General features: G+C 38.6%; 1 protein-coding gene across 1 annotated transcript; it reads right to left on the bottom strand.

Annotated features, from left to right (window-relative positions):
• Positions 1 to 6825: 6825 nt before the first annotated feature.
• Positions 6826 to 11402, bottom strand: LOC108678224 (paraplegin-like). Its single transcript, XM_018166590.2, has 7 exons — positions 11195 to 11402; positions 10691 to 10785; positions 10249 to 10319; positions 8829 to 9034; positions 7912 to 8052; positions 7368 to 7604; positions 6826 to 7050 (listed from the first exon to the last, which is right to left on the bottom strand). The coding sequence occupies exons 1-7, from the start codon at positions 11222 to 11224 to the stop codon at positions 6826 to 6828; spliced, it is 1005 nt and encodes a 334-aa protein (XP_018022079.2). The 5' UTR covers positions 11225 to 11402.
• Positions 11403 to 11810: the final 408 nt, after the last annotated feature.

Below are 11810 nucleotides of genomic sequence, written 5' to 3'. Positions count from 1 at the left end.
GTCGTGAAAGTGTATTTATCGTGTTTTTATTAATATAAATCGGTATTATGACGTACCAGCAGTAATTGAGTTAACATAATTCTACAACAGAATATAAATAAGTTGTTGTGGATGAATTATTAGGTTAGGTTAGGATAGGTTAGGTTAGGATAGGTTAGGTTAGGATAGGTTAGGTTAGGATAGGTTAGGTTAGGATAGGTTAGGTTAGGATAGGTTGCCAGGAAGCTGAAATTTTGGCTCATAATAGAGCTCGATTTCCTATTGACGAATCAGGAGTCGGATTTCCGAAATTCCCCATGGGGAAGACACCAATCCCCAAAAAGTGGGAATTTTTTCAAAAAATTGCTAAAAATCAACCAGAGCTTGCACGCGCTTCAATCTTGGCTCCTTTTCTTCTCTTAGGGTGGGGCATGTTTCCGGAACATTCTGACCCGATCCGCCGAAAAATGTGTCCCCCACGGGGGGAAAAGTGAAAAATTGACCAAATTTTTGACAATTTTTTAAAAATCGGAGAAATTTTTTTGGACGTTGCACTTTGAGGGAACGATAGGAAATAGTGAGATCTTTCACAAAAAAAATTGAAAAAATTCTGGAATTTTTTTCCGCCGAGAAAAAGCCGTTTGGAATTTTTGGCAGTTTTCTGTGGAGGCCAAACGGTTGAAGCTAGAGAATAAATTTTTACGTCAAATTATCTCAAAATGAAAATTAATAGAGGCTTATATAGAACAATTTCTCAATAAACTGCTTGGCTCGCGAGATATTCGAAAAAAATCGATTTTTCGATTTTTTGGCAAAAATTCAAGGCAAAATAACTCGAAATCCGTGCATCTCACAGGAACGTTTATTTAGATGAAAAATCATCCCCAGACTTGTTTTATGGGATGCCGTTGAAAAAATTTCGAAATTCGAAAAAAAATTTCGCGATTTTTGCCGGATTTTTTCCAAGTTTCTACCCAACCACGGGGTGGGGAAAATTTCAAAAGCTATCTCCTCCTCCAAAATAAAAGTCACAATTGTCAAACTTTGCACTCATGTTGGGCATGATTACAGGTATGCACTTGAATTTTTTGGGCTATCTCGGATCATGTATATGACCTTATGACCTTATGATGAGTTTTAGGACGTCGTAGTCCACGGTCACGCTGATGCGCCGCATCAGCGACACTCAAGTAAAATATCAAATTACCCCCCGCGGGGGTTTGGATAGAAAGGCTCAACTTGCCGCCTTGAAATTTGGGGAGCATATAGGGACCATTAATACGTCTTCCAGAACTTTTTTTGAATGGGTCTTCATTATGAATTTTCTCGAGAAAAAAATTAAAAACCTATATTTTGGGGAAAATTTCAAAAGCTATCTCATCCTCCAAAATAAAAGTCACAAGCGGCAAACTTTGCACACATGTTGGGCATGACTGCAAGTATGCACTTGAGTTTTTTTGACCTTCCCGGATCATGTATATGGCGAAAAAAATTAAAAACCTATTTTTTGGGGAAAATCTCAAAAACTATCTCCTCCTCCAAAATAAAAGTCACAATTGTCAAACTTTGCACACATGTTGGCATGATTGCGGGTATGCACTTGAGTTTTTTGGGCTATCTCGGAACATGTATATGGCGAAAAAAATCATTTCATTTTTTTTTCGAAAATTTTTGAAAATTTTTTTTCTCAGTCATGCAAAAAGCCACAAGTCCCAAACTCGGTACACATGTCGACCATGATGAGAAGTATGTCCCTTCAAATTTACAGCCTTCTAGCATCAATTTTACGGCTATAAAAAAATTAAAACCCCTCCCCCTCCCCACCCAATTACTTGGCGANAGAAAACTGCAGCTCGACTATTCACTCAGGCAGGTGATAGAATAGTCATGTGAGTGAGTGTTCAGCGAGTGAATAGTCTTCATACCCATTAAACCCAAATTACTCCGCGAAGAAGTAATGAAATGCCACGAAACTTTGCACATGTGTCGGTCATGACATCCTGTGCATACGCTGAAATCTTCATCATGTTAGGTTTGCAATTTCTTCCACAAAATCGAAATAATCGTAAAATTTCGTCGTGGAACCGAGTCTTTGCTTGCACGAGGATTGAGCAGTAGGTTATATGAAGAGTGAATCAAGATAGAGCTTGCACGTTTATAGAGCACTAGGTTCACGGGGGGAAAATCGAGGTAGAGCTAGCATGATGATAGAGCACTAGTTGCATTTCAGAGTGAGCAAATCGAGGTAGAGCAACTAAAGGTTGAGCAAATGACGGTAAAGCAAAGGAAGGTAGAGCAAAGGAAGGTAGAGCAAAGGAAGGTAGAGCACATGAAGGTAGAGCTTGCACGTTTATAGAGCACAAGGTTCGCGGCAGGGAAAATCGAGGTAGAGCTAGCATGATGAATGAGCATATTTGCATTTAAGAGTGAGCAAATCGAGGTAGAGCAACTAAAGGTTGAGCAAATGAAAGTAAAGCAAAGGAAGATAGAGCAAAGGAAGGTAGAGCAAAGGAAGGTAGAGCACAGGAAGGTAGGGCAAATAGAGGTAGTGTGAGGGCATTTTGAGTGTCGAGACTTGTGGCAGGCATGCAGATAAATTGATTTATCTACCTGCATCTGCATTGATTGGCCATGCAGAAAGCCACAAGTTCCAAACTTCGCACACGTGTTGGGCATGATGGGAAGTGAGTTCACGTAAATTTACAGCCCTCTAGCATCATTTTTGCGGCGAGAAAAAATTAAAAACATATATTCATGAAAATTTTTGAAAAATTTTTTTCTCAGCCATGCAAAAAGTCACAAGTCCTAAACTCGGCACACATGTCGACCATGATGAGAAGTATGTGCCTGTAAATTTACAGCCCTCTAGCATCATTTTTACATCTACAAAAAAATTAAAACCCCTCCCACTCCCCATCCAATTACTGGGCGACAAAGCAATTAATTGACTCGAAACTTCGCACACGTCTAGGGCATCACTTCTTGTACATGTGGTTAAATTTTCATTTGGTCGTCGCTTAGTACTTTTTCCCATAAAATCGAAATATTCGTAAATTTTTTCCGTGAAACCGACGCCGTGCCTACTTCGCGCGTACGAGTCTGTTGCTATTCGCTCAGTTTGGGCCGGCGTGAAAGTAAACTGCACTATTCGCTCGTTTGCTCTCTAATCGCTCGGCTGCTCTCTAATGAGCCAAGCGAGTGAATAGCATAGTGTAAGGTCTCTCCCACTCACTACCCACTTACTCTGCTAAAAAGTAATGAAATGCCTCGAAACTTTGCACACGTGTCGGTCATGATTTCCTGTACATACGCTGAAATTTTCATTAGGATCGCTTTGCAATTTTTCCCACAAAAAATCTGGAAACTTGTTCCATTTGTTAACTTGTTCCATCTGCAAACTTGTTCCATCTGCAAACTTGCTCCACCTGGAACTTGTTCCATCTGACAACTTGTTCCATCTGGCAACTTGTTTTATCTGGAAACTCGTTTCATATGGAAACTTGTTCCATTTGTTAACTCGTTCCATGTGGAAATTTGTTCCACTTAGAACTTGTTCCACCTGGAAACTTGTTCCATCTCGAAACTTGATCCAGTTGGAAACTTGTTCCATCCGTAAACTTGTTCCATCTCGAAACTTGCTCCATTTGGAAATTTGTTCCATCTGTAAGCTTGTTCCGTCTGAAAACTTGTTCCATCTAGAAATTGGTTCCACCTGGCACTTGTTCCATCTAGAAACCTGATTCATCCGGAAGCTTGTTCCATTTGTTAACTTGTTCCATCTGTAAACTTGTTCCATCTCGAAACTTGCTCCATTTGGAAATTTGTTCCATCTATAAGCTTGTTCCGTCTGGAAACTTGTTCCATCTGTAAACTTGTGCCATCTGGAAACTCGTTCCATCTGGAAACATTTTTCACCTGGAAACTTGTTCTATGTGGAAATTTGTTTCTTCTGGAAACTTGTTCCATCTATAATCTTCTCTGTCGTCGAGATCGATATTCTATCACTTTGCTTTGCAAGAGTCTGACCTCAAAATACCTTCATAGAAAACTGCAGCTCGACTATTCACTAAGGCAGGTGATAGAATAGTCATGTGAGTGAGTGTTCAGCGAGTGAATAGTCTTCATACCCATTAAACCCAAATTACTCCGCGAAGAAGTAATGAAATGCCACGAAACTTTGCACACGTGTCGGTCATGACATCCTGTGCATACGCTGAAATCTTCATCATGTTAGGTTTGCAATTTCTTCCACAAAATCGAAATAATCGTAAAATTTCGTCGTGGAACCGAGTCTTTGCTTGCACGAGGATTGAGCAGTAGGTTATATGAAGATCTACTCAGCATAAATGGCTTTTCATCAAAAATTACCCAGCAACGCATCTTGAAAATGGTTGTGGTTGGTGACGCTTTGAGCTTAAAAACCCATATAGGGTAAACGCGGTATATTCCGACACATTAAGGACGCATTGAGAAATGAAAAACTCTAAAAAAAATAACCGTATGCGTTACTCAAGTTCTGTTTGCTTTATGTGACTCTCAAAACACCGCACTATGCGCGAGCAACAATGAAACGTCACAAAGTGTTGCCATATTTATTACACGCGAGGACCCCCCGAAAAAAATTTTTGTAAGAAAACACTGAGACAAAATTCCGCACATTGGTAACTCATCTAACGTTGACAATGACGAGGTCTGAACACCCTCTTTTGACCTTTACAAAAAATGTTGCCGTTTGGTCGCATTTCCTATGTTCCAGGCCTGCCAGGAAGCTGAAATTTTGGCTAAAAATAGAGCTCGATTCCCTATTGATGAATCAGGAGTCCGATTCCTGAAATTCCCCATGGGGAAGACACTATTCCCCAAACAAAGTGACTTTTTTCAAAAAATCACCAAAAATCAACCAGACCTTGCACGCGCTTCAATCTTGGCTCGTTTTTCTTCTCAAAGATTGAAGCATTTTTCCCAAGCATCCTGACCCGATCCGCCAAAAATGTGCCCCCCACGGGGGTTCAGGTGAAAAATTGACAAAATTTTTGACAAATTTTTAAAATTAGAAAAAAAAATTATTTGCACCTTGCACTTTTGATATATTGTAGAGAAAAATTTCTTCTTTCAGAATAATTTTTTGGAACAATTCTATATTTTTTTCCCACGGAGAAAAAGCCAATTGAAATTTTTGCCAGTTGGTCTGTGGAGGCCAAACGGTTGAAGCTAGAGAGGAAATTTTTACGTCAAATTATCTAAAATTGAAAGTTAATAGGGGTTTATTTCAAGCGATTTCTCGAAAAACTGCTTGGCTCGCGAGATATTCGAAAAAATGGATTTTTCGATTTTTTGGCGAAAATTCAAGGCAAAATAACTCGAAATCCGTGCATCTTACAGGAACGTTTATTTAGATGAAAAATCATCCCCAGACTTGTTTTATGATATGGCATTGAAAAAATTCCAAAATTCCCACAAAAAAAATTTCGCGATTTTTTCCGGATTTTTTCCCAAGTTTTTCTCTCCCTGGGAAAAATTTTCAAGCAAGTTTTTCTCAGCCAGGATTAACCCTTTCCACCCGGCTATATGATGGAAGTTATTTTATGTATTTTTTTGTGTTAATTGTGCTTTATGAACCTCTATTATAGTTTCTATGGTACTAAAATAAAAAAAATCAATTAATATAAAAAATACTGATCCGGGACTCCAGAGTCCCGTCAGGGCTCGCGGTATCATGTAGTAATCGTATAGCCATTACACGCAATCCCCTGTATTATGCTCCAAGATCTGTACAATATGCACTTATTAACAATAATAATGAATAATAAAACACGTTTTGCAGTAAACATTTTCGACTTACAAAATTAACAAAAAAAAAAAACAAATAAAAGAATATCTTTTCAGCATAAAAAGTAGCTGATTTTTTTTGCCTTGCTGATACACATTTGATACAGTGTAAAAGCTAATCAGATATTTATTATCAGTAAGTATATAGAAAAATAATCTGAAGACTGAATGAAATATTAATTTATGACGTAGGATAATAACTTTGGCTTATGTGACAAGGTGAGATAAAATAATAACTGAATACATCACGTTTCCTTTATCGCACGCGCACTTGCACGCTTCCTAGCTACTTGTGATACTCGACAAAACAGTTTTTTATGTTGCAACAAAGATGAACGCCACAGTGAGAACATTTGGATAATGGACGTGATTCCACTTTATCCAGGGAACAAACTTCACAACGACCACGAATGTTTGTGAACAGGGGCCAGTGAATTCCAGCATTGCTCAACCGCACGGAGTCCGGTGTCAAGAATTTTCCTTTTTTCCTCTTGGCATGATGGGTGCATGAATGTTCTGCATATGCCAGGAGTCCACATGCTATTTCTTGTCGATATTCCAAGAGGGAAATGGCAGATTGACAATGTTCCTTGTGAATGAGGAAGCTGTTCACGATTGTCATATCTAAAAGTCCGAAGAATATACGATGCCACCATTTCAAGCTCTTCCTATTGATGCCATAGATTTGCCTTAGCATGTCATGCTTATCAACTTCCCCCATGTGTTTATTATAATCTTTTGCCACCGTTGGACAGGTGACGACCGTTTTTGTGCCAGTTTGGTCCTTCCTTTGCACAGTAGAAGCTTCAACTCCGTGGTAGTTGGAAATGAAATGTACTGGTTTTGTATCCTTCCACTTGTAAACTGTTATTCCTGTAGTGAGTGAATTGGTGTGTTTGTGGAGAGAAAAGATTGCGCTAAAGTGATTGATGAATAGAATTTGGTATGTGTTGTTTATGATATTATTTGTTTAGTTGTACGGTTTGTATTTGTTTGTTGTATGTGTGTGTGTATTTTTTAGAGGGATGTTGCGGTTGTGATGGTCCCTAATTTTCTGGTTACGAACGTTCTCACCTTCGCTCCTAACTGGCGGTACTTGAGTGGATTCTTTAAGAAGTCCACGAACTCCATGATTTCTTGCTTGGCTTCCTTAGCCCCAGCAACGTCAGAGAAACGAACGCCTCGGCCAGACCCCGGCAGAAGAGGGTCGATTGCCGTGAATTTGGCTCGAGTCATCTGGCGCTGTGGGCCACACGAGCATATTAATTAAAAATATTATTAGGGAAAACCCCTTAACGTGATTCTACTTATCATTGGATAAGTAGAATCACTCAAATTATAAATATTATTAGGGAAAACCCTTTTACAATAATATTGGATATGTAGAATCACTCAAATTATAAATATTATTAGGGAAAACCCCTTATAATATTAGATAAGTATAATCACTCAAATTATAAATATTATTAAGGAAAACCCCTTATAATATTAGATAAGGATAATCATTCAATTTGATTTCGTAAATAAACACGCAAACCTCAACTCTATCAATCACTCACGAAGCTGTCCATCTTGAACGGGACCGACACATTTGAGCGCAGAGAGTAGATGAGCGCCACAAGCAGCGCCGCCAGCAGCAGTTTTGTGATCAGGAAACCGGCGGAGTCTGAAGCCCTGGAATATTCGACAGGCACGCCGTGACTGCCGGACAAGCCCAGCGACCGCTCCAGCTCCCGTAACTTGTCCTCGAACTTATCGACGTCTACCACGTTCAGATGGTACGTCAGTTGGTCTACCTGGTAGTCATTTAAAGGTTAGTTGCGTGCATATAGTGCAGAACAGATTAAAGTTTATAAGTCACATTACTGGCTCTCGAAGTTACGGGTTAGTTGCGTGCATGTAACGGAGAACAGATTAAAGTTTGTAAGTAATTAACTGGTCCTAGAAGAAGACTAGTAGCTTTTAATGCTGCGTTTTCTTTATACCCCGCAATTCGCAGAAACTTAACATCTCTCTCTCTGTACTACCTGTACTATCCAATAATTATTTAGATCTCGTTGTAATACAGGAAATTAGGTATAGTTACAGAGCTGAACCTCTTACCTTCTTCCCTTTGATAACGGCGCCCTCCTGAAGGTGAATGATGACGTCACGCACGTCAGGACGCACGAGGATTCGTTCCACCTCGCCTCGTGCCAGCATCTGATGCACGAACTCGTGCCACGACACGTACCTCACCACGTGCTGCACGTGAAAAACATTAGGTATTTCATTATAAGGTAATGATGCACTAAAATATAACAGTTAAATAACTTGCCAATATATAAAATTCCGCCTTAATTGGATGGTTTGTCCATTATCCCCACACAGGATCAGTAGGATTAAGGTTTAGCCTTTCATGCAAATGCATTTCACTTCTAAAAGCTCTCACAAAAATATCGAAATTTATCAATGGAAAATCATCTTAACGCAAAATTTCCAGACCACTTAAATAAATGCCGTTCATCAGGTCAAGCGGGAACGCTATCCAATCACAGTACAACTTAAAATTTTTTTAAAACAAATATTAATATCCTAGCCCTAATAATTTACATATCACTAAATAGTTTTTTGACGAAATGGCGGTAAATACATACATACTGGATTTCCGGTCGTGATGACCAAAACAAAAACTTTCCGTCATTCAGCGTTTAAATTATCAATGTAATCTAAGCTGATCATTAATCAACTAATTATTATAATCAGTGGCAGTGCAAGTGGCTTAATTGCGACGAAAATTAACATACTTAACTGGAACAAGAGTGAATACGAGAGAATTTGCGCATTTTCTAACCAATTTCAATTAATTCTACAAATAAAATTTTGCAAATTCATGGCCAATGTCTCAAGAAATTCCAGGTGCATAAAGTATAACATTGCTAACAACATCAATCCAGCTTTTTTTCTTACTATATAAATTTTAAAGGCCCTTTTCCAAACTTTGCAAACATTTATTGGTATTATGTTTTAATGAACCATACCTCTGGAGGGCCGGAGCTCGGGAATAGCATGCCCAGTAACACGACGAATATGTAAGCCGTGACCATCCAGAGCGCCGCCTTCAGCTGCATCTTCTTGTTGCGCTTGTTTTGCTCGTCGTCGTTGTCGTTGCCGCTGCTGCCAGAGGAACGGTTCTGGTTGTTGCCATGGTTGCCAGAGCCACGATGTGGGTCGCGGTTGTCAGAACCTACGGGTTGACTACATCAATATCATCATAAATTAAGAATTTAATTCAATCGATTCAAAGATCGTGGTGGCTATTTCCAGCTTATATCAGGAATTATTTCTTATACGAACACTGAACAAGTCATTGAAGTTGAGAAGGCATTTCAGTGGTTGTATAGTAAGCAGCCAGGTTAATGTCTAATATACATAAAAGATCTGAGAAACAAAAAAAAGTATATTCAGCTTAGATTATTTGGTCTACATTTTCTACTTCAAACCTAACTGCTAACATGAAATGAAACCATATTGAATGACGCTTCATTACACCGCTAAGATTTCTTAAAAATCTTAGTGATCTAAACGCTTACATTTCTTCAACAGAAGCATGATACGACTTGCTCTTTATTAGACCAATTCCATAACTCAAAACAATACAAAATATTATTACTAAATCGTTAAAAATTATTAACACTCATCACCATAGCTGAAAAAATCTCCGATTAATTCGCATGTTTTTCAAGCCGATATTAAAGAAATATAACTATTTTTGTGATAGCCATAGGAGGCTTGGACAGTCCACAGTCTCAGAGCAGATCCAACAGGCATCTAACGTTTGAATGATGTTGTAAAAGGATTAAAAGTAACTCAAAATTAATGTTGTTTTAACTTCATTTGCGTAGAGAAGAGTTAGTGTTTCGATTTACAGACCACATTTCATGGATAATTAGCATTTTTTGCGATTGATCTCCCTGCTATTACAATTATTACAAGTGGCAAAGCTGTTTGAAAGCAAAGCTGTATGACCGTAATGTTGTATGGACGCAACGCTGTTTGAACGCAACGCTGTATGGACGCAACGCTGTTTGAAGGGAATGCTGTTTGAAGGGAACGCTGTTCGAATGCAACGGTTTTGAATGCAAGGCTGTTTGAATGCAACACTATTTGAATGCAATACTGTTTGAATGCAACACTGTTTGAATGCAACGGTGTTTGAATGAATTGCTGTTTGAATGCAACGCTGTTTTAATGTTGCCTACTTATGAAATAGATAGTTTGTTCAGGGATAGTGACGGGATAAGTACTGTGGCTACCTCCCATGGAAGACCGAGAAATAATTATACATGTATTATCTCATAACCAATAATTATTTAATCAATAAATGACGGATGAAGTGTACTGCTTTATCTCATCATTGAATAACAATTGAATATATGAAGTTATGATATGAATACACACCTTGATTTGGCGCAGAGTATAACGCACTGGAGCAGAGGATGCGATGCACCGCAGCCACGGACGTTGGAGACCTGAAAGGCAGGGCAGTTTGTATCACTCACATTATGTCACGTTTTGTGGTTCATCTCTAATGTTTAATTTCACTATTGTAAACGAGGCGAAAAATAAAGAAGTACTAACACCGACATCCTCATCTACATGTTTATTTATTATTTTTCCAAGTTATCGACAACTTCATTTGCATTGTTTAATTAACTGGCTGTGTGAAGAAAAGAATCAAGTTAAAATGTATTCAAAGTTGATTGATGCTTTTTGATCTGCCAACACCAGCATTCAATTCGGTTAGACTCATTGAAAAAAAAAACATTCTAGAAAAGTATTAATAAAAGCATTCTCTGATCTTCAATCAAGCTTGCATAAATATATAAATGAATGTACGCACGTCTGGGCAATAAGCGACGCGGCTCTCCAGTTGCTCGCCAGCGTGCGTGCGGGAAGGTGCTGTACTTGCGCTCCGGTGGCGCTACACCGCACCAGCTGAAATAACAAATGATTATGCACGGCAACCAAACTTTGAATTGACAAACAAATGAACAAAAAAAACTAACTCAGGAATATACTTCTCTACACAATGATTACATTATTATATGGTAGAACATTATAATAATATATGCAATTAAATACTTGCACTAGTTCCAAGATGTTAGTAGTTAACCGTAAATCCTATGATGAAATAAGGGTTAATTGTACAACTAAAAAGGACTCTAACAATTACTTCACGAACAAAGAAATGACCAAAAAGTTTGACGCTAATGAAAAGTTTAAATCTATTCTTACAGAAGCCCATGATCTTTAATTTTGTGTTCGCTCATTAACTAACGAACATAATACATGCAAGAATAACTGACACCTAAATAAATATGAGCTCACTGAAATGTTAACTCACCATGGACGAGAGTTTCGAGAGGAGGTTCATCTTCTCGTTAGAAAATAAACACTGAGGCAGGATCGCCGTCAATAACGAATCTGTGTATTGTCGGCCACGTCATATGACGGCCAACATTCACCATCGTTCGTGCCAAACACGAAGTAAGATTATAGACACGAACTATGATTTTTTATATGAACCGAGAACTCAGATTAGCCTGCACTCTATCAGCTACGACGGATTAATAACATTAGTACGTTAATAAATAGTATTTTCTCCAGTCTCCGAGTATGAACATCTTCAAAAACAGACGACGAAGCTATGCAGGAGCATATGTTCAGTCTTAAAATGCCTAGCAAATTACGGACCAGGCAAAAAGACCAGACGAAGCTATGCAGGAGCATATGTTCAGTCTTAAAATGCCTAGCAAATTACGGACCAGTCAATAAGTAAAGCAGCTATCTCAATCAATCGTCAGTTATGGAAAGATCGGGTTCCAAAGGCCGGATCCCTTGTGAATCAAGTCACGAAAAGTTCAAGAATCGGCAACAGGCCATGGGCCTATTTCTTCAATGCCGACACTTTTATTCTATTCTTAATGATTCAGAAGTGCATTTCTCTGAGAATTTGCACG

This window comes from Hyalella azteca, unplaced genomic scaffold, assembly GCF_000764305.2.
Source record: "Hyalella azteca isolate HAZT.00-mixed unplaced genomic scaffold, Hazt_2.0.2 contig8861, whole genome shotgun sequence".
Lineage (NCBI taxonomy): Eukaryota > Metazoa > Arthropoda > Malacostraca > Amphipoda > Hyalellidae > Hyalella > Hyalella azteca.
Note: the sequence above shows the minus strand (reverse complement) of the source record. Positions and strands in the feature narration are given on the sequence as shown.